Raw genomic sequence first — 26,508 nt, 5'->3', positions numbered from 1 at the left:
GGATATGACCGCCCCCATGGATCCTCCGTGATCGAAGAATCAGTCGACACGGCGGATCAAGTGGTAGCGGGCTTAGTGGATGCTGGAGATTGTTCACCTGATGAAGCATCCTCCTACAGGAAAGTTTTAGCCCTTATACGGCATCACCACAGACTGGATGAGCCCAAACCATTCTCGGAGCAGGCCTGGCTTTCGGGTTTGGGTGGGATGGTGGACAACCCTATATAGCCGAAACCATCCTTGACCCTACCAGTGGCTCCAGACGTGTCCCTGGGCATGGACCATGTCAGCCGTTTTGTCTTGGGACACAAAAACTCCCTCAGGGCCCAAGGGTCCTTCAAGCTCCTGCCCGGGCTTAGGACCCAGAAGAAATTTTATGTGCCAGACGGACTGCCTGCAAGGCCTCGAGCAATGGAAGAAGCCCTTGCGGCTCTGAGCCAGGGCAGCGCGGATGACAGGATCCTTACTGCCCCGTGGTCTTCTCACAGACGGAGGCCACTGTGATGGAAGACACGTCTCAGGACATCATCAATATGGCCTCCTGGTTGGACCTGTGGGCATGCACGTTAGCAGGCTTTCACCTCTCCCACGATCTCTCGGTGCCTGAGAATCAAGCCCTATTATCCGAGCTCATACGCTCTGGGGGCAAGGGGATGAAATTCTTGACATTCCAGTCCTTGACGCAAACAGCAAACTGGATATTGAGAAGGAGAGAGACAGTGCTGAACAGGCTCCCTCGTAGACTCCCCGAGCGAGAGGCCAAGTTCCTTTGGAATGCTCCGGTGTGGGGTGAGACCCTGTTCCCCCTACAGACGGTAGCAGAGACCATGGAGAGAGTGGGGAAACTAAAGGACTCGGCTAAGCCTAAGCAGCCAGCAACAAGACGACCTCCACACAGGAGACCGTCTGTGGAAGGGGTCTACCCGCCTACGCCACCAGCTAGACAGGAGGCCTCCCCCTTCTTGGCATCAGTCCTTGCGGCCCTCCCACAGAGGTGGTGCCCCAGCCCAGGCCTCCTTAGGCAAAAGTACTCGGGCTTGAGACGAGGCCGCTCAAACCGTCTCCCCAGAAGGAGATAGGAAGCGAGGCCCACCTACTTCTTCCCACACCACAGGTGGGGGGATGCCTCAAATACCATTAGCAAGCATGGCGGACAACGGTGCGGACCCATGATCTGTGTCAGTTCTCAGGGAGGGATACAGGATTCCCTTCCTGACAGAACCTCCTCTTCTGATCCCCGAGCATCGGGAGGAGTGGCTGGCCCACAAGGACCACATGAAGAGAGCAGCCTTGCAGAAGGAGGTGTCGGCCATGTTGAACAAAGAAGCACTGCAACCCGTCCGGGAATCGTCCCCGGGGTTTTACAGCAGGCTCTTCCTGGTGAAGAAAGCTACAGGGGTTGGAGACCAGTCATCGACCTCTCGGCCCTGAACAAGTTCATCAGAAAGAAGTCCTTCAAGATGGACACGCCGAAGTCGGTACTGGCAGCCTTGAGGGAAGGGGACTTCATGATGTCCCTGGACCTCAAGGACGCCTACTTTCAGATCCCCGTACACCACTCCAGCAGGAAGTTCCTCAGGGTGAAGTGAGGAGCCCAGTCTCTGCAGTTCAGGACCCTCTGCTTCGGCCTGGCGACGGCACCTCAGGTTTTCACGAGGGTTTTCACCGTAGTATCAGCCTGGGCACACAAACAGGGCATGAGGCTGATCAGGTACTTTGACGACTGGTTGCTTCTTTCAGCCTCAGAGGCACCCTTAAAGGAGCAGGGAGCAAAGCTGTTACAGTTCTGCAGGGGTTACCATCAATCGGGAGAAGTCCCAGTTGATCCCCACCACCAGGATGATGTACCTGGGGATGGTCCTGGACTCCCAGGTAGCAAGGGCATTCCCCTCTCAAGAGAGACTGGACAATCTAGACCACATAATTCGACCATTCTTAGCAAATGCGCCAGTGAGGGCCAAGGATTGGCAGCTACTCGTGGGCCACCTGGTTTCGTTGGAGAAGCTAGTTCCTCGGGAGGCTCAAGCTGAGGCTGGTCCAGTGGAATTTGAAGGCCTTCTGGCCACCGGGAGACCCGCCTCAGTCCTTAGTCATGATGACCCCAGCCACCAGAAACATGCTCCTCTGATGGTCCGACAGGGCAAACACCCTATGGGGTGTACCATTCGCGTCCACTCCTTCGGAGATGTTGCTCTTCACGGACGCGTCAAAGGAAGGGTGGGGAGCCCATCTGCTCGAAGAGGAGCTTCTCCACATAACCCTGCTCGAGCTGCTGGCGGTTCAAAAGGCCCCTCACAATATTTGCCCACATCGGCTGCGGGAAAACGTAATAGCCCTCATGTGCGACGCCACCATGGTGGCTTACATAAAGAAGCAAGGAGGATTGAGATCAAGGGAGCTGTTCAATCTCACAGCTCCAGTCCTGGAATGGGCAGAGAGGAATCACATCATTCTCACAGCCAGGTTCATTCCGGGGAAGAGAAAAGTTTCTAGGCAACGGCCTCAGCAGAGCAGGGCAAGTAGTGGGGTCGGAGTGGTCCCTACACCCACAGGTGGCCCAGAAAGTCCTACAGTTGTGGGGCTCACCGGTGATAGACCTGTTCGCCACAAGGCTCAACACGAAGCTCCCTGTGTTCTGTTCTCCTGTGCCAGACCCGGCAGCAGCGTTCGAGGACGCCTTCCAGCACTCATGGGACGGACTCGACGTGTATGCCTTTCCTCCTTCGGGATTCTCAGGCAGGTGCTCAACAGGCTCAGGCAATCAAGGGCAACAGTGATGACTTTGGTAGCGCCCTGGTGGCCGGAGAGGGAGTGGTTAGCGGATCTACAGGACCTGGCCACCTTTCCTCCGTGGCCCCTACCAGTAAGGGAAGACCTGCACCAGCCTCACTATTGAAGGTTTCACGAAAAGGCTCTGCCTCCAGCAAAACGCGTGGTTACCGAGCATCTATTGAGAAAAGAAAGATTCTCGGGGAAGACGGCTTCGAGGATGTCAGGGTATCTGCGGAAGTCCTCGAGCGTGGTGTACCAGGCCAAGTGGACCACGTTTGTGAAGTGGTGTGCCACGCAGAATCTGAGGCCTCTGGATGCATCAGTCCACAAGATTGCAGACTTCCTGGTCCACCTAAGGGACGACCTGGGGGTCTCCATTCCAGCCATCAAGGGGGTCCGAGCGGCCCTGGGGCAGGCCTTTCAACTCAAGAGGCATCGACCTGGGGGCCTCTCGCCAGATTACCATGCTCATCAAAAGTTTCGAGCAGTCTTGTTTCCCCTGCGCCGCTCGGGTCCCGCAGTGGGACGTGGCCAAGGTTCTCAAAGTTTTGACAAGGCCTCCCTTCGAGCCCCTCAAGGATATTCTAGATAAAGACCTCACCCTCAAGACAGTGTTCTTGCTGGCTCTGGCCTCAGCCAAGCGCGTGAGTGAGCTCCACGGCTTGACATTCGAGGTCTCACAGTCGAAAGGGTGGAAGGACCTGTCCTTTAAGTTTCTTCCCGAGTTTGTGGCCAAAACGCAGAACCCAGCCATTGCAGACCCGAGGTTCGAGGGGTTCTCGGTCTCGGCAATCCCTCACTCGGACAACCCAGAAGACTTGCTCCTGTGCCTAGTGAGAACGGTCAGGAAATACCTCGGCAGGACAGACAGACTCCGGCCAGGCATCAAAAGTCTGTCTCCTCAGCCCCCGGTAAAGAAGGCGGTGTTGAAGAACACGATCTCCTTCTGGCTTCGGCAAGTCATCAAAAGAGCTTACGCCAGTGAGGGGTCTACAGTCCCTGGTACCCCGCGACTCCATGATATTAGAGGTCTTAGCACTTCTTTGGGCTTTGACAGCAACATGGCTTGGCCATTGGACCAGTGATTTCCGCCCTTCAACAAGTTTAGAGCTACGGCCCCGGGTAGCCCGAGAGAAGTAATTGCGAGCGACACAGGTTCCTTGCTACCCTTTCCCTTCCCTTCCCTCCTCCCATGTGAGAGATGGATGTTTTGGAAGCCCATGTCCGGATTATTTATAAAGGTGAGTTTATATACAAACGGGTAGACTTTTGCGTGCTTCTCCTGACTCTCCTACCCTGTTCTTTACGTCGTCTGGACCTAGCTGCCTATCTAGGTCCCGTGCCCTTGGATGGTAGTGGTGGGTCTTCCGGCCTGTAAGTCCACCCCCGCCTCCTAAAGTGTAAGTCTCCTAAGAAAGTAGTTCGAGGTAAGTACTCCGTGATGGAACAAATCACAAATTTTAAGTAATTTGTATTTTTCCTAACAGTACTTACATCGAACTACTTTCGGGTTATTGCCCACCCATCCTGCCCCGCGTGCCTTACAGGTGTTCGAGGTAGAGACTCGTATGCTTACTGATGACAACGACCCAGTAGCGCACCCACGCGCTAACCCCGGGTCGCCTCAGGGCACGTATCCCTCCGCTACGGAGGGACACAACAAGGGAAACCGGAGATAGGGGGGACTGCGCAAAATTCTTGGTCGGTTAGGGAGGAGATCCCAGATACACCTAAGAAAGAAGTTCGAGGTAAGTACTGTTAGGAAAAATACAAATTACTTAAAATTTGTGATTTTCCTGTTGCATAGTACTCCACGCACTTTTTTCCAATTCTTCCATCCTGCTTGTATTCTGTGGTTTATTTCTGCCCTCGGACCACCATCTTCTGCAACTGTTGATCCTAAATACCTGAAATTTTCAACTCTTTTCAATCTCTCCTTGCAAACTAACTTCCTCATTCTCACCATTTTTCAATCTCAAATATAGTGGAACCTCTACATCCGAACGTATCTACATCCGAAGTAAAATTTGAGCAAATTTTTTACTCTTAACCCGAATTTTATTTCGACACACGAAGTAAACATTACGCCATTGAGCGTCGAGTGCTCAGTTCTCTGTTCTTGTGTGTATCATGTGGTTGTCCTCTGTTTGGTCTGTTATTAACAGTGCTTATTTTCTTCCTTTTCTCACATTTCCTTTTTGATTTTACCTATAATCATGGTGCCTAAGAAGCTAAGTTTCAGTACAGGAAGAAGGCAATTCTTTCATTAGAATTGAAGCAAGAAATTATAGAAAAATTATATTTTAATTATAAAATAAATTTTTGAATATACTTATCCGGTGAATATATAATAGCTGACGTCTCCGGCGGCTCGACAGAAAAAACACAAAAACTCGCGAGCGATCGCTATGAAGGTTGCGGGTGTGCCCACCAGCGCCAACTATCGGCCAGATACCGCATATACATGTAAACAGCTCCAATTCTTCTCGTCCCGCTGGGTCTCTATCGGGGAGGAAGGGGGCCTTTAATTTATATATTCACCGGGTAAGTATATTCAAAAATTTATTTTATAATTAAAATATCAATTTTAAATATTTAACTTAGCCGGTGAATATATAATAGCTGATTCACACCCATGGTGGTGGGTAGAGACCAGAATTAATAAAGTTTACAGCGTATATGCTTAGAGTTTTTGACAGTTGTATCATAACAAAACCCAAATATATATAGGTACCTGGTAAGGAAGTTGAATCAGACGATTACTCTGCCTTGTTAGTCTGTCTTCCTCACGAAGCCCAGCGATCCTCTTAGGATGCTGAAAGACTCCCAGGAGCTGAAGTATCAAGGGCTGCAACCCATACAACAGGACCTCATCAAACCCCTAATCTGGGTGCTCTCAAGAAATGACATTTGACCACCCGCCAAATCAACCAGGATGCGAAAGGCTTCTTAGCCTTCCGTACAACCCAAAAACAAGATTAAAAACATTTCAAGAGACAGATTAAAAGGATATTGGAATTAAGGGAATGTAGTGGTAGAACCCTCACCCACTACTGCACTCGCTGCAACGAATGGACCCAGTGTGTAGCAGTCCTCGTAAAGAGTCTGGACATCTTTTAAGTAAAATGACGCGAATACAGACTTGCTTCTCCAAAAGGTCGCGTCCATAATACTTTGCAGAGATCTATTTTGCTTAAAGGCCACGGAAGTTGCTATAGCTCTTACTTCGTGCGTCTTAACTTTAAGCAAGCATCGGTCTTTTTCATTCAAGTGAGAATGAGCCTCTCATATTAAAAATCTGATAAAATATGACAAAGCATTCTTTGACATAGGCAATGATGGTTTCTTAACTGAGCACCATAATGCCTCAGATCCACCTCGTAAGGACTTAGTACGAGCTAAGTAGAACTTAAGAGCTCTAACTGGACACAGCACTCTTTCAAGTTCGTTGCCTACGATTTCTGACAGGCAAGGTATATCAAAGGACTTAGGCCAAGGACGAGAAGGCAGTTCATTTTTGGCCAGGAAACCAAGTTGAAGTGAACATGTGGCTTTTTCTGTAGAAAAGCCGATGTTCTTACTGAAGGCATGAATTTCACTGACCCTTTTAGCCGAAGCCAAGCACACTAGGAAAAGCGTCTTGAGGGTGAGATCCTTCAGGGAGGCTGAATGTAATGGCTCAAACCTGTCTGATATGAGGAACCTTAGGACCACGTCTAAGTTCCATCCAGGAGTTGTCAAACGACGTTCCTTAGAGGTCTCGAAAGACTTAAGGAGATCTTGGAGATCTTTATTGTTGGAAAGATCTAAGCCTCTATGACGAAAGACCGAAGCCAACATGCTCCTGTAGCCCTTAATCGTGGGAGCTGAGAGGGAGCGAACATTTCTCAGATGTAAAAGAAAATCTGCGATTTGGGCTACAGAGGTACTGGAAGAGGACACAGATGCTGAATTGCACCAGTCTCGAAAGACTTCCCACTTCGACTGGTATACTCTAATGGTAGAAGCTCTCCTAGCTCTCGCAATCGCACTGGCTGCCTCCTTCGAAAAGCCTCGAGCTCTTGAGAGTCTCTCGATAGTCTGAAGGCAGTCAGACGAAGCGCGGGGAGGCTTTGATGAACATTCTTTACGTGGGGCTGACGTAACAGATCTACCCTTAGAGGAAGACTTCTTGGAATGTCTACCAGCCATTGAAGTACCTCGGTGAACCACTCTCTCGCGGGCCAGAGGGGAGCAACCAACGTCAACCTTGTCCCTTCGTGAGAGGCGAACTTCTGCAGTACCTTGTTGACTATCTTGAATGGTGGGAATGCATATAAGTCCAGATGAGACCAATCCAGTAGAAACGCGTCTATGTGGATCGCCTCTGGATTTGGGACTGGTGAGCAATAGATCGGTAACCTTTTGGTCAACGAGGTGGCAAAGAGGTCTATGGTGGGTTGACCCCAAGTCGCCCAAAGACTCTTGCACACGTCCTTGTGGAGGGTCCATTCCGTGGGTATCACCTGACCCCTCCGACTGAGACAGTCTGCCAAGACGTTCAAGTCCCCCTGGATGAATCTCGTCAACAGGGAAATGCCTCGATTTCTTGACCATATGAGAAGGTCCCTTGCGATCTCGTACAGCGTGTGGGAGTGTGTGCCTTTTTGCTTGGAGATGTACGCCAAAGCTGTGGTGTTGTCTGAGTTGACCTCTACCACTTTGTTTCGAAGAATGCTTTCGAATTTCATCAAGGCCAAGTGGACTGCTAATAGCTCCTTGCCGTTGATGTGCATGCTCTTCTGACTTGAGGTCCACAGACCCGAGCATTCCCGACCGTCCAGGGTCGCACCCCAACCCAAATCCGACGCGTCTGAGAACAACACGTGGTTTGGGTTCTTGACTGCTAGGGATAGTCCCTCTCTCAGACTGATATTGCTGTCCCACCATTTCAGGCATGCCTTTACTGGTTCGGAGACTAGGATTGATACCGTCTCTAACGTCTTGTCCTTGTTCCAGTGAGAGGCTAGATGGAACTGGAGAGGCCGAAGGTGTAGTCTCCCTAGCGAGACAAACTGCTCCAGGGATGAGAGAGTCCCTACGAGACTCATCAAAATCCTGACTGAACAACGTTCTCTTTTCAGCATTAGTTGGACTTTGAGCAGGGCTTGTTCTATTCGGGTGGCAGACGGAAAAGCCCGAAAAACTGGACTGCGAATCTCCATCCCCAAATACCTGTATAGAATAGTCTGGGATGGGATCAGTTGGGACTTTTCTAGGTTGACCAAAAGTCCCAAATCCTTGGCCAGACCCAACGTCCAATGTAGATCCTGCAGACAGCGATGACTGGACGATGCTCTGAGAAGCCAGTCGTCCAAGTACAGGGAGGCTCGGATTCCCGATAGATGGAGGAATTTTGCCACATTCCTCATGAGCCTCGTAAACACGAGAGGAGCAGGACTGAGGCCAAAGCACAGGGCTCGAAACTGGTACACCACATTCCTGTAAACAAACCTCAGAAACGGTTGGGAATCCGGGTGTATAGGAATGTGGAAGTACGCATCCCGTAGGTCGAGAGAGACCATCCAGTCTCCCTCTCTGACCACTGCTAAGACGGACTTCGTGGTCTCCATCGTGAATATTGTTTTTGTAACAAAAACGTTGAGCGCACTGACGTCTAGCACCGGCCTCCAACCTCCTGTATGCTTTGGGACTAGGAAGAGACGGTTGTAAAACCCCGGTGATTGAAGGTCCGAGACTTTCACCACCGCTCCCTTCTCTAGCAACAGAGACACTTCTTGATTTAGGGCTTGTCTCTTTGACTCCTCTCGATACCTGGGAGAGAGGTCTATGGGAGTTGTTACTAGAGGAGGTTTGCGTACAAACGGTATTTTGTACCCCTCTCTGAGCAACAGAACAGACTCTTGGTCTGCACCCCTCTTCTCCCAGGCCTGCCAGAAGCTCTTCAATCTGGCACCTACCGCTGTCTGAGGCTGTGGGCAGTCAGAGTCTGCCACGGGAGGACTTGGCTCCTCTCTTCTTACCTCTCTTTCCCTCGGCACGAGAGCTTCCCCTGCTGGGAGCTCTCCCACGAAAGGGCGGGATAAATCTAGACGCAGGAGTCTCGATCCTGGGTCTCACAGCAAAGGATGAAGAAGGAGCCCCTTTGCGAGCAGAGGACGCCATCAGGTCATGGGTATCCTTCTGCACAAGCGAAGCAGCTATATCCTTAACCAGCTGTTGTGGAAACAAGGCCGCTGATAAGGGAGCATAGAGCAGTTCCGATCTCTGACAGGGAGTAACTCCTGCCGAAAGGAAAGAGCAAAGGGTTTCTCTCTTCTTTAAGACTCCCGACGTAAAGGTGGAGGCGAGCTCATTGGAGCCATCGCGGATGGCTTTATCCATACAGGACATGATAAGTAAGGAAACATCTTGGTCGGCAGACGAGATCTTCCTACTTAAAGCTCCTAATGACCAGTCAAGAAAGTTAAACACTTCAAAGGCTCTGTATACGCCTTTATGCAGATGGTCAAGGTCCGAGGAGGACCAACAAATCTTCGAGCGTCTCATGGCCAGGCGACGGGGAGAGTCTACGAGGCTTGAGAAGTCACCCTGGGCAGAGGCAGGGACTCCCAAGCCGAGAACTTCTCCCGTGTTATACCAGACGCTCGATCTAGAAGCAAGCTTAGAAGTAGGGAAGGCAAAGGCCGTCTTTCCCAAACTCCTCCTGGTATCCAACCAGTCGCCTAGAAGACGTAAAGCCCACTTAGAAGAGCGAGAAAGCACTAGCTTAGTAAAGGCTGGCTTGGTAGCAGCTAAGCCTAGAGCAAACTCAGACGGAGGCGAACGAGGAGCAACAGCAACAAAGTGATCTGGAAAAAGATCCTTGAAAATCACCATGATCTTCTTGAAATCCATCGAAGGAGGAACCGCCTTAGGTTCATCTACATCTGAAGGATTATCATCAGGATGAGGATCAGCAACGTCCTCATCTGAAGGAGCTTCGTCTGATAACTGCTGAGTCTCAAGCAAGGGAGAGACCTGCCTTGGTGGCAATGCTTGACAAGCAGAGTCCACACGCACCGGAGCATCAGTAGCAGTCCAGGACGCTACGTCATGTAACTGCTTAACAGACTGACTAGCAACAACAACAGGAGCGGGAGGACGCTCGACGTCAACTCGAGACTGCCTTGACTGCCTAGACTGAGCAGTCAAAACAACTCTTGACTGCGGTGCTTGACGCTCAACGTCAAAAAAAGTCAACTTCGCTGGTTGGCGAACGTCCTGAACGTCAACAAGAGCATGCGGCAGCGGCTGAACGTCCACAAGCGGCTGAAAGTCAACATGGGACTGCATCGAGTGAGGCTCTACAAAACGTGACTGACGTGACTTTGTAACGTCAACGTCAACAGGACGAGCAAAGGCTCGTTTGGGCGGCTGACGGCCAGGATCTTGATCAGCTAAGCGGCGAGGATCATCGTGAACCTTTTCAGCAGAATAGTCCTCCATAAGAGAGGCAAGCTTATTCTGCATGTCTTGCAGTACAACCCATTTAGGATCAACGGGAATGGGTGCGGTAAGAGACGAGGGTAACGTCTGTGACTGCAAAACATTGCCTACACTAAGACTCTCGGAGCCTGTGTTACGCTTCTGTTTAGGCGGTGAGTAGTCTTCCGATGACTGCACAGGGTCAGAGCTGTCCCAATGGCTACAACCAAGACGCTGGACCTGTCCTGAAGGGACTGACTTTCGCTTTAAGGGTCTTGAAACCTTGCTCCACGGTTTCTTACGCGATAAGCCTTCGGTTGACGAGGAGAAAACCGTCTCGCTCGTCTTATGGTAGGGGCGGTCTTGACGAGACACACCTGAAACCATAGAGGGAACGTCTGTTCGTTGGTTAAAGCCTCTCGAACCCATAAGTCCTACGACATTACTTCTCCCTGGGGCTTGGGAGCTTGCAAGAGGTCTCGGACTAGGCGAACGACAGGCACGAACAGACGAACCCTCGGTCGCAATACTGATAACACTTTGCGCACTAATCACTTTCCCACGATTTTCTAATGTGGCACTCTGACACTTTAACTCTTTTACGTCCGCCATGAGTTGATTACGGTCCGTAGCTAACGACTCAACTCTCTCGCCCAAAGCATGAATGGCACGTAACATATCCCGCATTGATGGTTCCTGAGTGCTAGTAGAGGGTTCAGGCACAACTACTACTGGGGAAGGATTAGGTTCAGGGGCATGGGAGGAGGAAAATTCTAACGCTCTAGAGGAACTTCTCCTCACCCTATCTCTCTCTAGCTTACGAGAATACTTGTCAAACTCAAGCCAATCGAATTCCGAAAGGCCCACGCACTCATCACACCGATCTCCTAATTGACAGGTTTTACCCCGACAATTAGAACACACAGTATGTGGGTCGAGAGAGGCCTTTGGAAGACGCTTATTGCAATCCCTAGCATTACAATTACGAAATCTAGGAATTGGAGAAGGGTCAGCCATTTTGAAAAGTCAAAGAAAGTCCAAAAAACAATCCAAAGTCATCAACAATTAAATCTATCCAAAAAAGAGTTCAAGAGTTTAAGTTGAAGATAAAACACCTGCACTGCGAAAGCTCAAACCAAAAGGAAGTACTTCACCAAGACTGTTGAAAAACTCCAGGTTAACAGCGAGTAATGGAACACCTTGTCGATCAGACCGACAGAGAAGAATTGGAGCTGTTTACATGTATATGCGGTACTGTATCTGGCCGATAGTTGGCGCTGGTGGGCACACCCGCAACCTTCATAGCGATCGCTCGCGAGTTTTTGTGTTTTTTCTGTCGAGCCGCCGGAGACGTCAGCTATTATATATTCACCGGCTAAGTTAAATATTTAAAAACATGAGAGCAGTGTGCATGTGAGTGATACTGTATGGCTAAACAATATGGCCGGAATAGGCCTATGATCTTGAGGATCATCAAGCTGAAGGCAGCCATTAAAGCAAATAACCATCGAAGGGGATCACCATTATTACAAGACATCGTAGCAATACCCTGGAAGAGATAGAACGCATTTTGTTGATAGGGATAAAGGACAAAGAGATTGTTGGCAACGATCATTTGTGAAAAGGGCCAGCATGATGAACAGAAAGAAAGAAAAAAGTGAAGCAAAGAAAACCAAGATAGCATTAACAAGCTCTTTTAAATAAGACTAATCTCTTTTTCTGTTTCTCTCTAAACATAGCATTAACATGTTCTTTAAATAAAATCTCTCTCTCTCTCGTTCTTCTTCGCTGCTATAGTGTTAGATACGTCTACATCTATTATTTTTTTTTTCCGAGAGAGAGAGAGATTAAACAAAAATGTGGTTAGAGTACATATGATTTTTAACAGCGTCAACGAGTTGAAAAACAAATGAAACTAAGAAAGTAATAACAGCTAATCTGAATTCCTTTATTAACTAAAACAAATATTGATACAAACACACTTGTGTGCATATGCACAAACACACACACACAGGTGCAAGAATTGCTACGCAATAAGAGAGACGGTCGGGGAGGAGGTAGAGATGGTGACTGCGATAACATACCGTAACCCGTCACTGAAAGTGATGAAAATAAAAAATCAAAAGAAAAAAAATTAAAAAATATTAAATATAAAAATTAAAAAAAATAAATAAATAAGCTAAGTTAGATTAAAATTTCCGTAGTGTAAGTTACGGTATGTTATCGCAGTCACCATCTCTTCCTCCTCGCCGATCGTGTCTCCTCGTGCGTGTGTGTGTGTGTTTGCGCATACGCACACGAGTGTGTTTGTATCAATATTTGTTTTAGTTAATAAAGGAATTCAGATTCACTGATATTGTTTTTTTAGTTACATTTAACTGTCTTTCAACTCGTTAACGCTGTTAAAAATCATATGTACACAACACATTTTTGTTTAATCTCTCTCTCAGAAAAAAATAATAGGCGTCTCTAACACTAACAGTGAAGAACAAAAAAGAGAGAGAGAGAGAGAATTTATTTAAAGAACATGTTAACACCATGTCTACCTTCTTGCCGATCGTCGGTCTCCTTCTGGCGTACCAAATCCTACACCTGCGTTGGCCTGTCTCTAAGGTAAAGTGGCAACAAAACACATTTTTTATTCATTATTTCTTTATAATTATCTTTTTTACATGCCTCTTTCATATTATGAAGTTATGTTATTGTTATGTGTAGCCATTTATTAAGGATTTATTATGGGTTTTTAGGCTGAGGAACGAATTAAATGAATTACCATGTATTCTTATGGGAAAATTCGTTTCTACATCCGAACATTTTCTACATCCGAAGTAGGTTGTGGAACGAATTAAATTCCTATGTAGAGATACCACTGTACTCTTGTCTTTTTCCTGCTGATCTTCAATCCCCTATTTTCCATTTTTCTTCTCCACTCCTTCAGTTTCTCTTCTACTACCTCTCGCCTAGTGCTACACAGTATAACATCATCAGCAAAAATCATACACCAAGGAGACTGATCTCTAATACCTTGTGTTACTACATCCATAACCAGATCAAATCGGTAAGGGCTCAATGCAGACCCCTGATGTAGTCCCACATTTACTGAGAAACTTTCTGTTAGGGCTATACTGCTCTTAACATTTGCTTCTGCCCTTTCATTCACATCTTGGGTGATTCTTACATATTTCTCAGGTACTCCCTTTTCTCTCATACATCTCCACAGCTCCTGATGTGGTACTCGATCGTATGCCTTCTCCATGTCAATAAAGACCATATGTAATCCTTTCCGTTTCTCCCAATGTTTTTCTATCGTCTGCCTCAGCAATTATTGCTTCTACAGTCCCTCTTCCAGGCATGAATCCAAATTATTCCTCACCAATTGTTATTTCATCTCCGAGTCTCTCTTCTCAATGATCTTCTCCCATATTTTCATAGTATGGCTTATCTGCTTTATACCTCTGCAGTTGCCACATTCCTGGATGTCTTCCTTCCCCTTATAGATGGGAAAGATTAGGCTTCTCTATTCCTCTGGCATCTCACCCTCCTCACTTATCCAGTCTCTGTTTGTACATGCTGCCCCACCACGAGCAAGAACTTCTTCGGACTAGTATTCAGTCGGGAAGGCCAAAAGCGGCCAACCCAGACCTTAACCAAGGTCATGCTACCCAACTCACAGATGACAATGTATTCCCGCAACCTGAGCACGCACGGCTTGCAGAGGGTTTGCAAAGTCTGAAGCAAGTTAGGTCTTCCCACGAGTAGTCTCCTCCTCGCGTCCCTTCAGCTCGAGATGATGAGGTGCTTTGTAAGCCGTGTACAGTCTTGATCCCTCGCCATCATGGCCGCCGGACACATCAGGCATCTGCCAATATCATCAAGCCAGGACCTTCGGATTCTATGCTCACGGTCCTCTTCCCTCTGGGACAGAAACCGGCTTTCTTAGTGGGCTTATGCATACAGGTTTGCTCATCCCTGCAGCGAATCCTAATGTTGGGCTGTGCAAGACCGATCATTAAACTCCTGCGGGAGCATCGGCAAGTTAGTCTCGCGAAGCTCTTTCTAATAACAAAGATTTTCACGAAATATACCATTTGCGCAAATTAAGTGTACTGTAAAAAAAGATTGAAAATTTATTCATATCAGCCCATTAAACATATGCCTTAATTATTATCAAAGGCTCTCTAATTGTATAACAAAAAGAAAAAAAAAGCAAATGCCCTGTGCATAACCTGAACCACTCTTATTTTCTTGTACAAAACTCCACAGCATGAAATAGTCAGCCATGGTCTCCCTATCATACCATTTTAACAATTTTGTGTCACCTCGTACTTACACGAATATAAATAAATGTCCCTTATTTAGGAGAATTGATAACAGCAAAGCTGGAACACAGCAGCTAAAATTATAACAAGGTGTAAACAATCTGGAGAAAGCGTATGATAAAGTTGATAGGGAAGCGATGTGGAATGTGATGAGGTTATTTGGAATTGGTGGAAGGTTGTTGCACGCAGTGAAAGGTTTCTACAAAGGTAGTAAAGCGTGTGTTAGGATAGGAAATGAAGTGAGCAATTGGTTTTCGGTGAGAGAGGGGCTGAGACAGGGATGTGTGATGTCGCCATGGGTATTCAACTTTTATGTTAATGGAGTGGTGAGAGAGGTGAATACTCGAGTGCATGGACAAGGATTGAAATTGATAGAAGAGAATGATCATGAATGGGAGGTAAATTAGTTGTTTGCGGATGATACTGTACTGGTTGCAGACTCAGAAGAGAAGCTTGGCCAATTAGTGATCGAATTTGGAAGAGTATGTGAGAGAAGGAAGTTTAGAGTTAATGTGGGTAAAAGTTAAGTTATGAGATGTACGAGAAGGCAAGGTTGAATGGAGAGTTACTTGAGGAAGTAGATCAGTTTTAAGTACTTGGGGTCTGTTGTTGCAGCAAATGGAGTGGTAGTCAGAGAGTGAATGAAGAATGCAAAGTGTTGGGGGGCAGTGAAGGGAGGGGTAAAGAATAGAATGTTAGGCATGAATGTAAAGAGAGTTCTGTATAAGAAAGTGATTGTACCAACTGTGGGGATTGACGGAGAGACAGAAACTGAATGTGTTTGAGATGGAGTGTCTGAGGAGTACGGCTGCTGTATCTCAAGTAGATAGGGTTAGGAACGAAGTACTGAAGGTGAGAACGGGTGTAAGAAATGATTTAGCAGCTAGAGTGGACATGAATGTGTTAAGGTGGTTTGGCCATATAGAGAGAATGGGAAGTGGCTGTCTCCTGAAAACTCGGTCGAGTCCCTCATCAGGCTGGGAGGAGCGTAGAGAAGAAAGGTCCACTTTTTTTCATTTGTGTGATGTTGGCTATCCCCAAAAATTGGGGGAAGTTGTGTGCTTACTGACAACTCTTAGATGTCAGCCGTCGGTGAGAACAGATATCCTTACCGCTGGAGTTTTCGGTATAATTAATTTTTGTTTTGAAGGGCTTTTAGTCATTTAGCACTTTTTTGGGTGTAAGAAGTGTTTCTTCCCTTGGGTTCTTGGCGAGGCTTTAACCGTATCCAAGGCATTCAGTGGACTGGACTTCATTACTTATGTGGTTATCGTTATTGGGGAAACAGTCTTCAATGCCCTTGGAGTCATCCTGGAGGTGGTTTAACCAAGACCTCTCACTTAACACTTCTGGTTTCTTTTCTCAAGGTAGAGAGGCCTTCCCATTTCCCTTAAGAACCAGAAGATTTTCTTCCCGAGAGGATTCTATTTCAGCTTGAGTGGGAGTCCTGAGGACTTTGAGGCAGGCATTCCCATGGAAGACACTGCAGGAGCAGGAACAGCCCTTCCCAGGAGGCAGTATCTTTGGATTTTACCTATTCTTCCCTCGCCTATCCAGGGAACTTCAGGGAAGACCTGGCTTCCTTTCAGAGTATTTAACCCCTGCAAAGTGCTGCTAGTGACTGTGGGTGTCTTCTTTACCTTTCCGGAGGTCTCCTTCAGAGCTTTAGCTCGAAGGTGTATGCTCATCTAGGCCTAGGTCTCCAAAGCATTGTCTTTTAAGGGTATGCTCCCAGTTTCTTCAACTTTGCCAGATCCTCCCTCTTTGGAGGGTGATCTTAGACACATAAGGTTTGTCTTGCTACTTCAAGACCTTCCTACAGCCGGAATTTTACGAGTTGTGTTTTTTTTTATTTCAATCTTTATTCAGTCTTTGGAGAGAGAGGCTCTCCTAGGCACCATCCTGAGAGAAGCACCCATTGATTCCTGTTTTTCCAAAAATCATTATGGAACTTCTAGACTTTTACAGATGCCTTTTGGAAACCATGTAGTCCCTGTATAAATTCAGAGGATCCTGAAGGACTTCCCTCAGGCACCCTTCAGTTGTCACTTCTCCAGATCAACATGGAACTTCTTACAGACACCTCTGGTGTCCATGGGGAAGCTGAATAGTTTTCAGTCTTCCTTCTGAGGCTTTAGAAGGGAAATCTTCTCCCAGGCGCCCTTCAGTGCTGCTTTTCCAAAGTATCGTTGAACTAAAAGATCTTCCTACAGACGTCTCTAGTGTCCATGGGGACTTCCAATCTTGTTTCGGAGGGAGTCTTCTCCCAGGTGCCCTTCAGTTCCTGCTTCTCCAGTGTTATGTTCCACGATCGTATGCTACATAAATTACGCAAAACTACTCGAATAAGATTAGCAAACAATAGCAAAATATTAGCAGCAAATGAAAATGATAGCCAGCAAACAGAAAATATAACTATATTTAAGATTTAATAAATATTTACAGCATTAAACAAGATCCATCGAATACTCACGGCACACCAAAACTAATGGGTAATATACTTATGTTCTTTCGAAGTATGAGGTCGAGTTGACTTCACAAACTTCTATGCAGCGAGGGACAGACGGACGACATTGCTTAGTTTTAGGTATAAAAGTTAAAATGCAGGAACATGGATTCTGATGATCGTTGTTCAAAGTTTCAAACTTCTTTGACTTTCAAAATACCCTATTGTTGTGTGTAGTCACTATATTTCAGAGTCACAGAGGGTGTAGCTGAAAAATGTCTCAAACACCAGCAGTGTATTGTCTCGTCTCTGCCTGCTCTCGCTCGGCACCTGTCCTTGTATACGGGGGACCAGTACTCCTGAATGTTCTTGACAGACAAGAAGCACCCGGGACCGGCATTAGGCAGCATGATGCCACGCGAAGGACCCATTATCAAATCATCTTGTACTGTATAGCTCTCACCTGTCAAACGGCTAGCGCCAAGGTAGAATCAAGAACTTTGATAGAAGAAGAACAGTGATATTTTTGCATTACAATTACAGTACATTTATATATATATAAAAGAATTGATTGTTTCATTTTCACATCAATATACATGAAAAAATAGCCCTTTTCACAAGTTTTGTATCGCAATATACATAAATTTAACGTACAAATAACATCTAGTTTGTCTTGGAACTTCTAGTCCCTACTGCAGCCACCTTGCGGAGTCTTCAGTCCACCTTTGGAGGCTTCAGTAGAGGTTTCCACAGGCTCCCTCCTGGGTGAAGCACCCCTAGTTCCTGCTTTTCTAGATGGGAGGTGCAGTGAGCGAGTACCTGACCCTTGCCACCGTCAAGGGAATTATCCTTTGGATTGTTGCTTTTTGAAGCAAAGTCACAAGGTTGTTTCTCAACCTTAGCCATCTGTCCTCTTCAGAAGCTGGTTGTAGATGTGCCTCTAAGGCAGTCTACGTTTCTTTAAACTCTTCCAATACCTCATCTAGGAGATTTGCCTGCAGAGGATTCATCTATTTGGACCTCTCTTCTACTAGAAGCCTTCTCCAACGAGACTTGCCAGATGCGAGTCTCTGGATTCATTCGTTTTATAGGCATGTCTCCTAGGCAGACAATTCTCAGATGCTCTGCCTCAAGTTCGCCTGCTCTTCTAGCATGTCCTCTTGATGTACGCTGTCAACCTTAAGAGTTTTTTTTTTTTTAATTAAAACTGTTAAAAATAAGTCGGTTATCATATTTGTTTTCTCCCACACACTGTCCTGTTACCAGTCTAGTCAATTGTTCGCTTTCTCCTAATGTTCTGACACTTTACTTAAGCTTGAAGCAATCTTACCTAAAGAAGATAAAGCTATTCATAAATTCTGCTAACTCCTCAGAAATGAATCGACGGTCATATTACGCGTTTATTCAACAAGCTCAAAGCAATGGAAGAAAAGGGCGAAGAAGGTTCTTGCTGGGTCCCCTTGCCAAGTATAAAATCAAGGGGTGGTGTCCAGTTCATCCTTGATTGTTTACCTTTTACCAAGATTTTTGTGTATTCGACCGTTGTATATTTTGTGTGTAATGAACGTTGGGGTGTGGTCGGCATCGGACACTGGGCAGTTTGGGTGTTACCTCTGGCCACAGTCCGCAAACCACTACAACGCGTCTCTAGACATGTCGCTAGCGTGTCTCTCCAAACGCTCCTCATTTATAGACGCATCCCAAAACGAGCTTCTTCCAGCACTCTGAACCAGATTAACCTTGTCCGGGGATGTCTACCAAGGTACACACAGTCTTAACGCATGTCTCCTAGACACGCCATCCTGGATTTTATGTCTCTGCAAGCAGCTCTACCAGGCGCACACGTTAACAAGCGTATAGATGCTCATGCCTTAAGGGTGTTCTTCCAGACGTGTCTCCCACAAAGTATTTTCAAACTGGTATCTTTTTGGCTCGTGCAAAAGGATTTTTCCCGCTTTGCTATCTAGACAATTTACTGATCTTAGCGGAGTTGAAGGATGGCCTTTTTCTCCTCCTAGACAGAGTTCTCTCGTCAAGACCGGGGGCTAGTGATGAATCAAGAGAACTCTGTGCTTATCCCCACTCAAAGATTAGTATATCTGGGAATGGATACAGATACAGTGCCCGTCCCATGAAAGAATTTCTTGTATCCGAGAGCTCCCCTTTTTGCAGCAGTCCCTTTTTCAAGCATGCTAGGAATATTTCATCTTTGATCTTTGCAATGGGAACTAAAGGTTCCTGGTCATAACATCCAGACGTGCTCCATCTAGTATGGACAAAGGAGAAGTCTGGAATAGACCTTCAATGGTGGCTGGAGGAAACAAACCTGAATCTATCCAGAGAAGGATGGAGAGTTCTCATTCAACACAGCATCAGGTTCCTGGGCAGTTCAAGATTGTCAAAAACACAAAAACATTCTAAAAATTACAGCCGTCACTTAAGCCTTCCAGTTTTGCCCTCTTTGGATAGGGCACTCTATGGTGTTGATGAGCTACAATACACTAGGGTGTCTTGCATATAAACAAGCAAGGAGATATTGCCTCTGCAACTGTGCTAGCAAGCAGTAAGGACCCTCGAGTTGGCAGAGCTCATTCATTCCAGTCAATAGGAACGTAGTAGGGGTCAAATTGAGTAATAAGATGCAGATAATTACCTCAGGATGCCCTTTATGCCCTCGGATAGTGTCACAGATCATAACTCTGTTGAGTTCTCAGACAATGGATCCATTCAGACCTTCCTGTACATGAATCTCCTGGATTATTGGATTATTGCTTTCCAGTTCCAGACAAGAAAGCAGCATTCCAGAACACGTTCCAGCATCCGTGGGGCGACTTTGACATACTGTATATACTTTATTGAAGTTTTGCCTGTTATAAAGAATCCTAAATTGAGTTTCAACAATGGCAAGCCTACTGATGACTTTCATAGAACTGAAGTGGCCGGAGAGGGAGTGGTACCCGAACCTGTTCCTCCTCCTAATAAAATAACCCCGAGAGAATTGTCTACTCTCCCCGACATGCTAGGCCAGCCACATCCCAGGATCTTCCACGGTTCATCAGGATCCCTTCTACTTCACACATGCAGGTTATCTACCATATCCTCTCACAGAAATACTTATCACGAGAGACTGCACATCAGATGTCTGGATACCTCCGCAGATCATCGGCAGCAGTCTGCCTGGCCAAATGGGCCAAATCCTGTGGTTGGTCTCAGGGAAGGAACGTTTCTCCTCTAGGAACCTCTTTTCCATTATTTGACGATTTATTTTTCATACTCCGTAAGGAAAGAGATTGCTCTTTTTAAGCTGTAAAAGGCTTTCACTTGGCCTTGAGCTAAGTCTGAAAGACTAAAAGCATAGAAATTTCTTCAGAAGACATTTCAATGCTCATTCTAAGTTTTCAGCAGACCTGTCCTCCAGTTAGGGTGAATCCACCATTGTGGAAAGTTGTTAAGGTACTACGTTCCTGGAAGAGGGTACCCTATGAACCGCTCAATTGCACCTCAGAGAGGGACCTAACCTTCAGTCAACCAATGCCTCACTGTCAAGGGTACCAGTCGTCGCACCAGCATCCTTGCTCCTGACGTATACTCCTTAGGCACAAGCCAAGGGTGTAAGCACTGGAGCAGCAGTAGCAGACATACCTAATAAGCGAGACAAAAAAGCAAACTTCTCTTCTTGACTCTCAAAGCATACGCTTACATTGTATAGATCACAACCTACGAGTACACCATGAACCTGGGGATGATTATGAACAATCATGGCTCTAGCAAGAAGCACAGAGAGAGTGTGGATCTAAGTTGGTCCAACAAAAACCAGATGTAAAGTCTATCCTCCCACATACGAGTGTCTTGCTTCACAGGCACAGTGTAAAATCCGGACGTCGGACGTCGTCCGGGAGAATAGAAAACCGCTTGTATCACCGGTAAAAGCGCCATAATACACCATTTTTTTGACACTGGTAATTTTCACTGATACTTTCTGTTATTTCCTGAATAAATGTTTGAAAAATATTGATTTATTTTCATTTTATTGAGAATAATCTCAATCGGACGTCAACATTACACTATGTATTAAGTGATATATTAACAGCACATTAAAAAAACAGAAGAGGGGCCTGGATGGTTTGTGTGTTCATCGTCTCACACTTACATCACACTTACATGCTTATATGTAAAACTGCTTTTGTTGTATTTCTACTTGAGGTCTCATGTAACTTTCGAAATAAACTATTCTATCATGTTGTTTGTTTGGTCCTGACAAGTGCAATTAGGATATCATTGTTGTTTCTTGAATTTTTTTTGTCTGTGATAAAACATTTTATATTTACCTTTACATTAATTTTAATATTTACCTTTTAATTGTTTTATTATTTCTTTCAATTGAGTTTATTTGCTTATATTTGTGGTTATGGGAAATAATATGGTGTAGGGTGGTGGATTAGTTGGTTAGACTGTCAACTACCTTCCCGTGGCTCTGACTGGGCAACAGGCACAGGCTATTATCAAACGAATAAAAACAAATTGATTGATAAAATTTCAGTACATTTCAAGTGAAATAGACTTCATTTCTTACAAGTAGTATCCTGTGTCTGGCTAAAGTTGGCAACATTTTAATTGGTTAGTGGATCATACTAAACCTATTGGCAACTAAATGCAGCGTAAAGGGAGTGGTAGGCCCTTTCTCCTTATGTTACTTTACAGCCCGGTAAATTCTTATCTGTGACCTGCTGATTGGCGACGTCCGGCTTTTATCCTAACAGGGTAAAATAGCAGGCAGTTAAATAGTGTATATAATGTTGACATCCAATTGAGATTATTCGCAATAACATGAAAATAAACTAATATTTTTCGAACATTTATTCTGAAAATAACAGAAAGTATCAGTGAACATTACCAGTCACGAAAAAGACGTGTATTTTCGTGTCTTTCCCGGTGATACAAGCGATTTTCTATTCTCCCGGACGGCATCCGACGTCTGGATTTTACACTGTGCCTGCTTCACATCATAACAATCAACAGCCAGCATTCACTTACTGAAAAAAAATGGAAAGTTCAATTAAGGGCACAACAATATGTCTGTACTAAATTTAGGCTGAAAACATAAGTAATGACATTTTGACAGGTAGAGTGGCAGGGTTGCTCGACCTTGCTCCCACCTGTTGCTTAACTTCTAATTAAAATGATTAAGCAGCCACTCCGCTCACGCTGAAAACATATACCCTACCCAAAGGACAATGGTTCGTATTTCATGAAAAAACAAATGAAATATTTTTCACTAAATCTGACCTATTCATCAATATCTCAAATAAGCCTATATTATAAAAGTACAAACAAAAGTTACGTTATTGTAGGAAAGTGTTATTTCTGTAAACTCTATACAGGGAAAACCGAGATGACAATCTTTTGGACCCTCCATCTTAAGCGCATTTTTCTTTTCTCAGGCCGTTTCATACTATTCACTTTATTGAAAATATGACACATCACTAAAGGTTCAAATACATATCCTCTTCAGCATCATCTACATTGTTAGTCATCTGAGACACTATTAGCCAACATCTGAAAGACTTTACAAGTCTGTACAAACATGCAGAAAGCAAACAAGGCTGGCCATGTTCGGATTTTTTTAATACTAGTACTTACAAACTGTCTGAATAAGAGCTAGAAGGGGCTGCCAATTAATGGATTAATTTATGTTGCCATACACATGCACAATAAAAATATGTTTTGTGTTTCATATAGAATGCCTGCATGTCAATAGACGCTAATTGTGGTAATATGTCAAGTAGCTATATACACGTCTATTGACGCTAGCCATCACCTAAGGGTTAAGCAATAACCCTTATTTGCAGAATGGTTTGCTCTTTAGGGAAGTCTTCCATTCTCCATGTCAATACAGTACAGCCCTGTTTATTATTGAACTTAATGAAGAAATGGGACATGACCTTCAAGGTCTTAAACAGCCTTCCCTCACCATCTACTGCTCTCCACAACCTGATATAATGGATGGGCCATAAACACTTTGCTTTAAAGAGGAGGGGATCCTAGAAATGTATGACTTAACAATCATTCACCCAATTGACTAAACCTCAGAGAATCTAGGGGAAAAGGAACACTGCAAAGACTGTTAAGTAATACATTATCTACAATGCACTGCAAGCGGTGCACCGACAGCACTATCCCCCACCGGGATCATCTTTACTATGCTTTGGGTCAAAGTCTTGATTTTGTTTTCCATTGTCTGGGGAGCTTTCCCTACTGTTTGTTGGGTTATATGGAACATCTATAATACCATCAGTTCCTACAAGGACTACTTTGTATAATTCCCTTTCTGGATGGTCAAGAGGTAAGGAACTCATTTTATGCCGAACTTTTATAGCATTATGGGTAATAGACCAACAGTCAGGCATATGCCTTGGTTTCATTGAGTTCAGAAAATGTTCTCGCCACCGTTGCTCCAATTTGACTAATCCCACTTTTTTGTAAGCCTCAAAGACAACTTGACTATGTGCCTGATAATCTTCATTCCATATTTTCACATCCAAATTCTTGGCTTCTTCAAGATGTTCTGTCGTAATGCCTTCAACATTAAAAAATTCTTTGATGATATTTTCCAATTCTCTGACTCTCTTTTCAGGAATATCATTTCGACACTTTACAAGCGCACTTGCTGCATGTTTGACAGATTTGCGTGACTTGTCAATAGTAGCTTTAGCACCATTTTCAAAGCCAATAGGAGCACTAAATTCTTCAGCTAACTGAGTGCGTAAAGTATTATCAAGAACATTACTCAGTCTATGACACTCAACACACAACAACACAATATCATGATTTTCATGAGATTTCAAAATGTTAGGAAAAAATCTGCGGTACTCATGTGGCACAATATTTTTTCTGATATAAGACTCGTCTTTTCCACACACAACACAGACATTTTCACGCTCCTGTAAGCGAAACTTTCCCTCTTGAGTTTCCATTAATGGACGTCCAGCTGGTTCAAAGTTCAGTCGAACTATTAAAGGCTCTTCACTAACCAAATGACCTAAACCTTTTGTGACATACCATCGGGCCTTTTTAGGGTCAATCATACATAATGGCATGTCATCTGGTGCCCAGAGTTGACAATGGTGATACAATGGTTCCTTTCGTATTGAATATGCTCTTGTATACGTTTTTGGTTTCAAGTTGAGGTTTAGTTTGTTTTTCATCCCATGACCTGTATGAAGTAAAATCTCTCATTTAAATAGACAATTGGTAGGATTCATAAGGAAATAATGTCTACTTATTTTCTATTACATGGTACACTACACAATGCCAATGTTAAAGCCAATACAAATCTGATTTCAATTAAGTAATGTGGTGTCCAAGATAACTATTTGACTAACAAGAAGAAAAAAGAAAAAAGAAAAAAAAAAAAGAGGATAAAAGGATCAAATAAAAGCATCAAATCAACAGATAATGCACTTATAAATTCCATTTGATATATCTATAAGATATGACCAGATGGTTGACCAGCTGTTATTCACAAATCAGAACAAAACAGAATTTTCATGAAAAAATCTATTATTTTGATACTTAACTTTGAGTAGTAATACTAATATATACCGGTATATGAAGTGTGAGCTTCTTGATCTTGGAACAAAATTTACATATTTTCTCTCAAAACCTTTTATCCTACCTTCCAGATACAACAAAGAGCAAGATCATTGCACTCAAGAGTGAGATTGAATCAGTACATGGTGGTCTAGGCCCCACCTTGCCTTATGTTCATATACTATCAATAACTGTAAGCCTACTTATATCTAATGAATTCTAAATCTTAAGTCAATATAAAAATTGCAGACTATAGTCTAACAAATCTATATTTTCTTTTTTTTTCACACGATGAATAGCAATAACTGACTTGGTATGCCAGTGAGCTGCAGCAATGACCCTTTCTAATGACAATTCTTTACAAAATTTAGCGACCTATATCCCACATTGATGACTCATTAAACAAAGTAATATACTTAAGTGAGACTCTTGAGGGAGAAAGACGTAGCATTCTTTGATAGGGGACGAGTAGGAATTCTAACTGCAAAATAAGTTAGGAGACCTATCTCAAAAAAAATGCCGTTTTACTCATCCAAACATTGAAGGCCCTAATTGGATATAAAAACTTATCCTCCAAATCCCTTCCAACTGAAGCTGTTATGGAAGGAACAGAATTAAAATGAAGTGTGCTCTTAGTATTGAAGCTGCTTAAGGCCTAAAATCTGGTAAAAGGTAAAAATTAGCCATATCAATAGTTTGTACCTCATTAATCTAGTTGGTTGAAGCTTGGGCCAAAAGAAGTATCTTTCAAAAAGGACCATCAGTTCACTAACCCATTTGGTTGAGAGATTAGACAAGTAATTTTCCCAAAGCACTTTTTCCAGTATCTTATACAATTCTACTTCTTGAATAATTCAAAACCCTATCAAATTCCAATAAGTAGAATGATCTGAAGGTAGTTTATTATCATTATTACACGCTAATCTACAACCCTAGTTGGAAAAGCAAGACGTTATAAGCCCAAGGGCTCCAACAGGGGAAAACATACCCGTGACGAAAAGAAATAAGGAAATAAATAACAAATATGGAAAATTATGAAGTTAAATAAAATATTTTTAAAACAGTAACATCAAAACAGATATTTCATATATAAAAACCATAAAAAGATTTATGTCAGCCAGTTCAACATAAAAACATTTGCTGCAAGTGTGAACTGTTGAAGTTCTACCGATTCAACTACCTCATTAGGAAGATAATTCCACAATTTGGTCACAGCTGGAAAATAAAACTTCTAGAACACTATGTAGCATTGAGCTTCATGGTGGAGAGGGCCTGACAATTAGAATTAACTGCATGCCTAGTATTACAAACAGGATGGAACTGTCCTGAGAGATCTAATGTAAATAATGATCAGAATTATGAAAACTCTTATGCAATATGCATAATTAATTAAAAAAAGTTAAAGTTGCGGGTTTTAGGTCTCCACTCAGACGATGTGCATCATTCTGCTCGGGCGACCATAAGCCAGCAGGGACTATCACTAGCCCCCTCTAACCTCCACCCCCAGGTGCCACCCTGGGGAGTAACCCCCAGTAGAAGGTCTCACGATATCCACGTCCTTGCGGGGGAAGCGAACTCGGGACCTCTGAAACAGAAGCCTGCGACGCTACCAACCTAGCTATCTGGAGAGATTGAACGATGGTGCCAGAGATTAACATCTAGATCAGGAATAAGAAATTTAATATACCGAAAGTTCCTGTCCAACAAATCAATATGAGAATCACCAGTTGAAGACCAAACAGGAGAACAATACTTGAAGCAAGGTAAAATGAAAGAATTAAAACACTTCTTCAAAATAGATTGATCACCGGAAATCTTAAGACTTTCTAAATAAGCCAATTTTTTTGTCCAACTGAAGACAGACTTCATGTGTTTCTCAAAAGTAAATTTGCTGTAAATAATGATCAGAATTAT

General features: G+C 44.4%; 1 protein-coding gene across 1 annotated transcript in view; it reads right to left on the bottom strand.

The window, feature by feature from the left end:
• Positions 1 to 23,123: 23,123 nt before the first annotated feature.
• The window catches only part of Exd2 (Exonuclease 3'-5' domain-containing 2), a 134,004-nt gene continuing 130,619 nt past the window's right edge, over positions 23,124 to 26,508 (bottom strand). The window contains exon 10 of the mRNA XM_068354019.1: positions 23,124 to 24,217. Within this exon, the coding sequence (XP_068210120.1) occupies positions 23,178 to 24,217 (1,040 nt within the window). The 3' untranslated portion in view covers positions 23,124 to 23,177. The remainder of the gene's footprint in view (positions 24,218 to 26,508) is intronic.

This window comes from Palaemon carinicauda, chromosome 30 (genome assembly GCF_036898095.1).
Source record: "Palaemon carinicauda isolate YSFRI2023 chromosome 30, ASM3689809v2, whole genome shotgun sequence".
Classification (NCBI taxonomy): domain Eukaryota; kingdom Metazoa; phylum Arthropoda; class Malacostraca; order Decapoda; family Palaemonidae; genus Palaemon; species Palaemon carinicauda.
The sequence above is the reverse complement of the archived record's forward strand: the minus strand, read 5'-3'. Positions and strand labels throughout refer to the sequence as shown.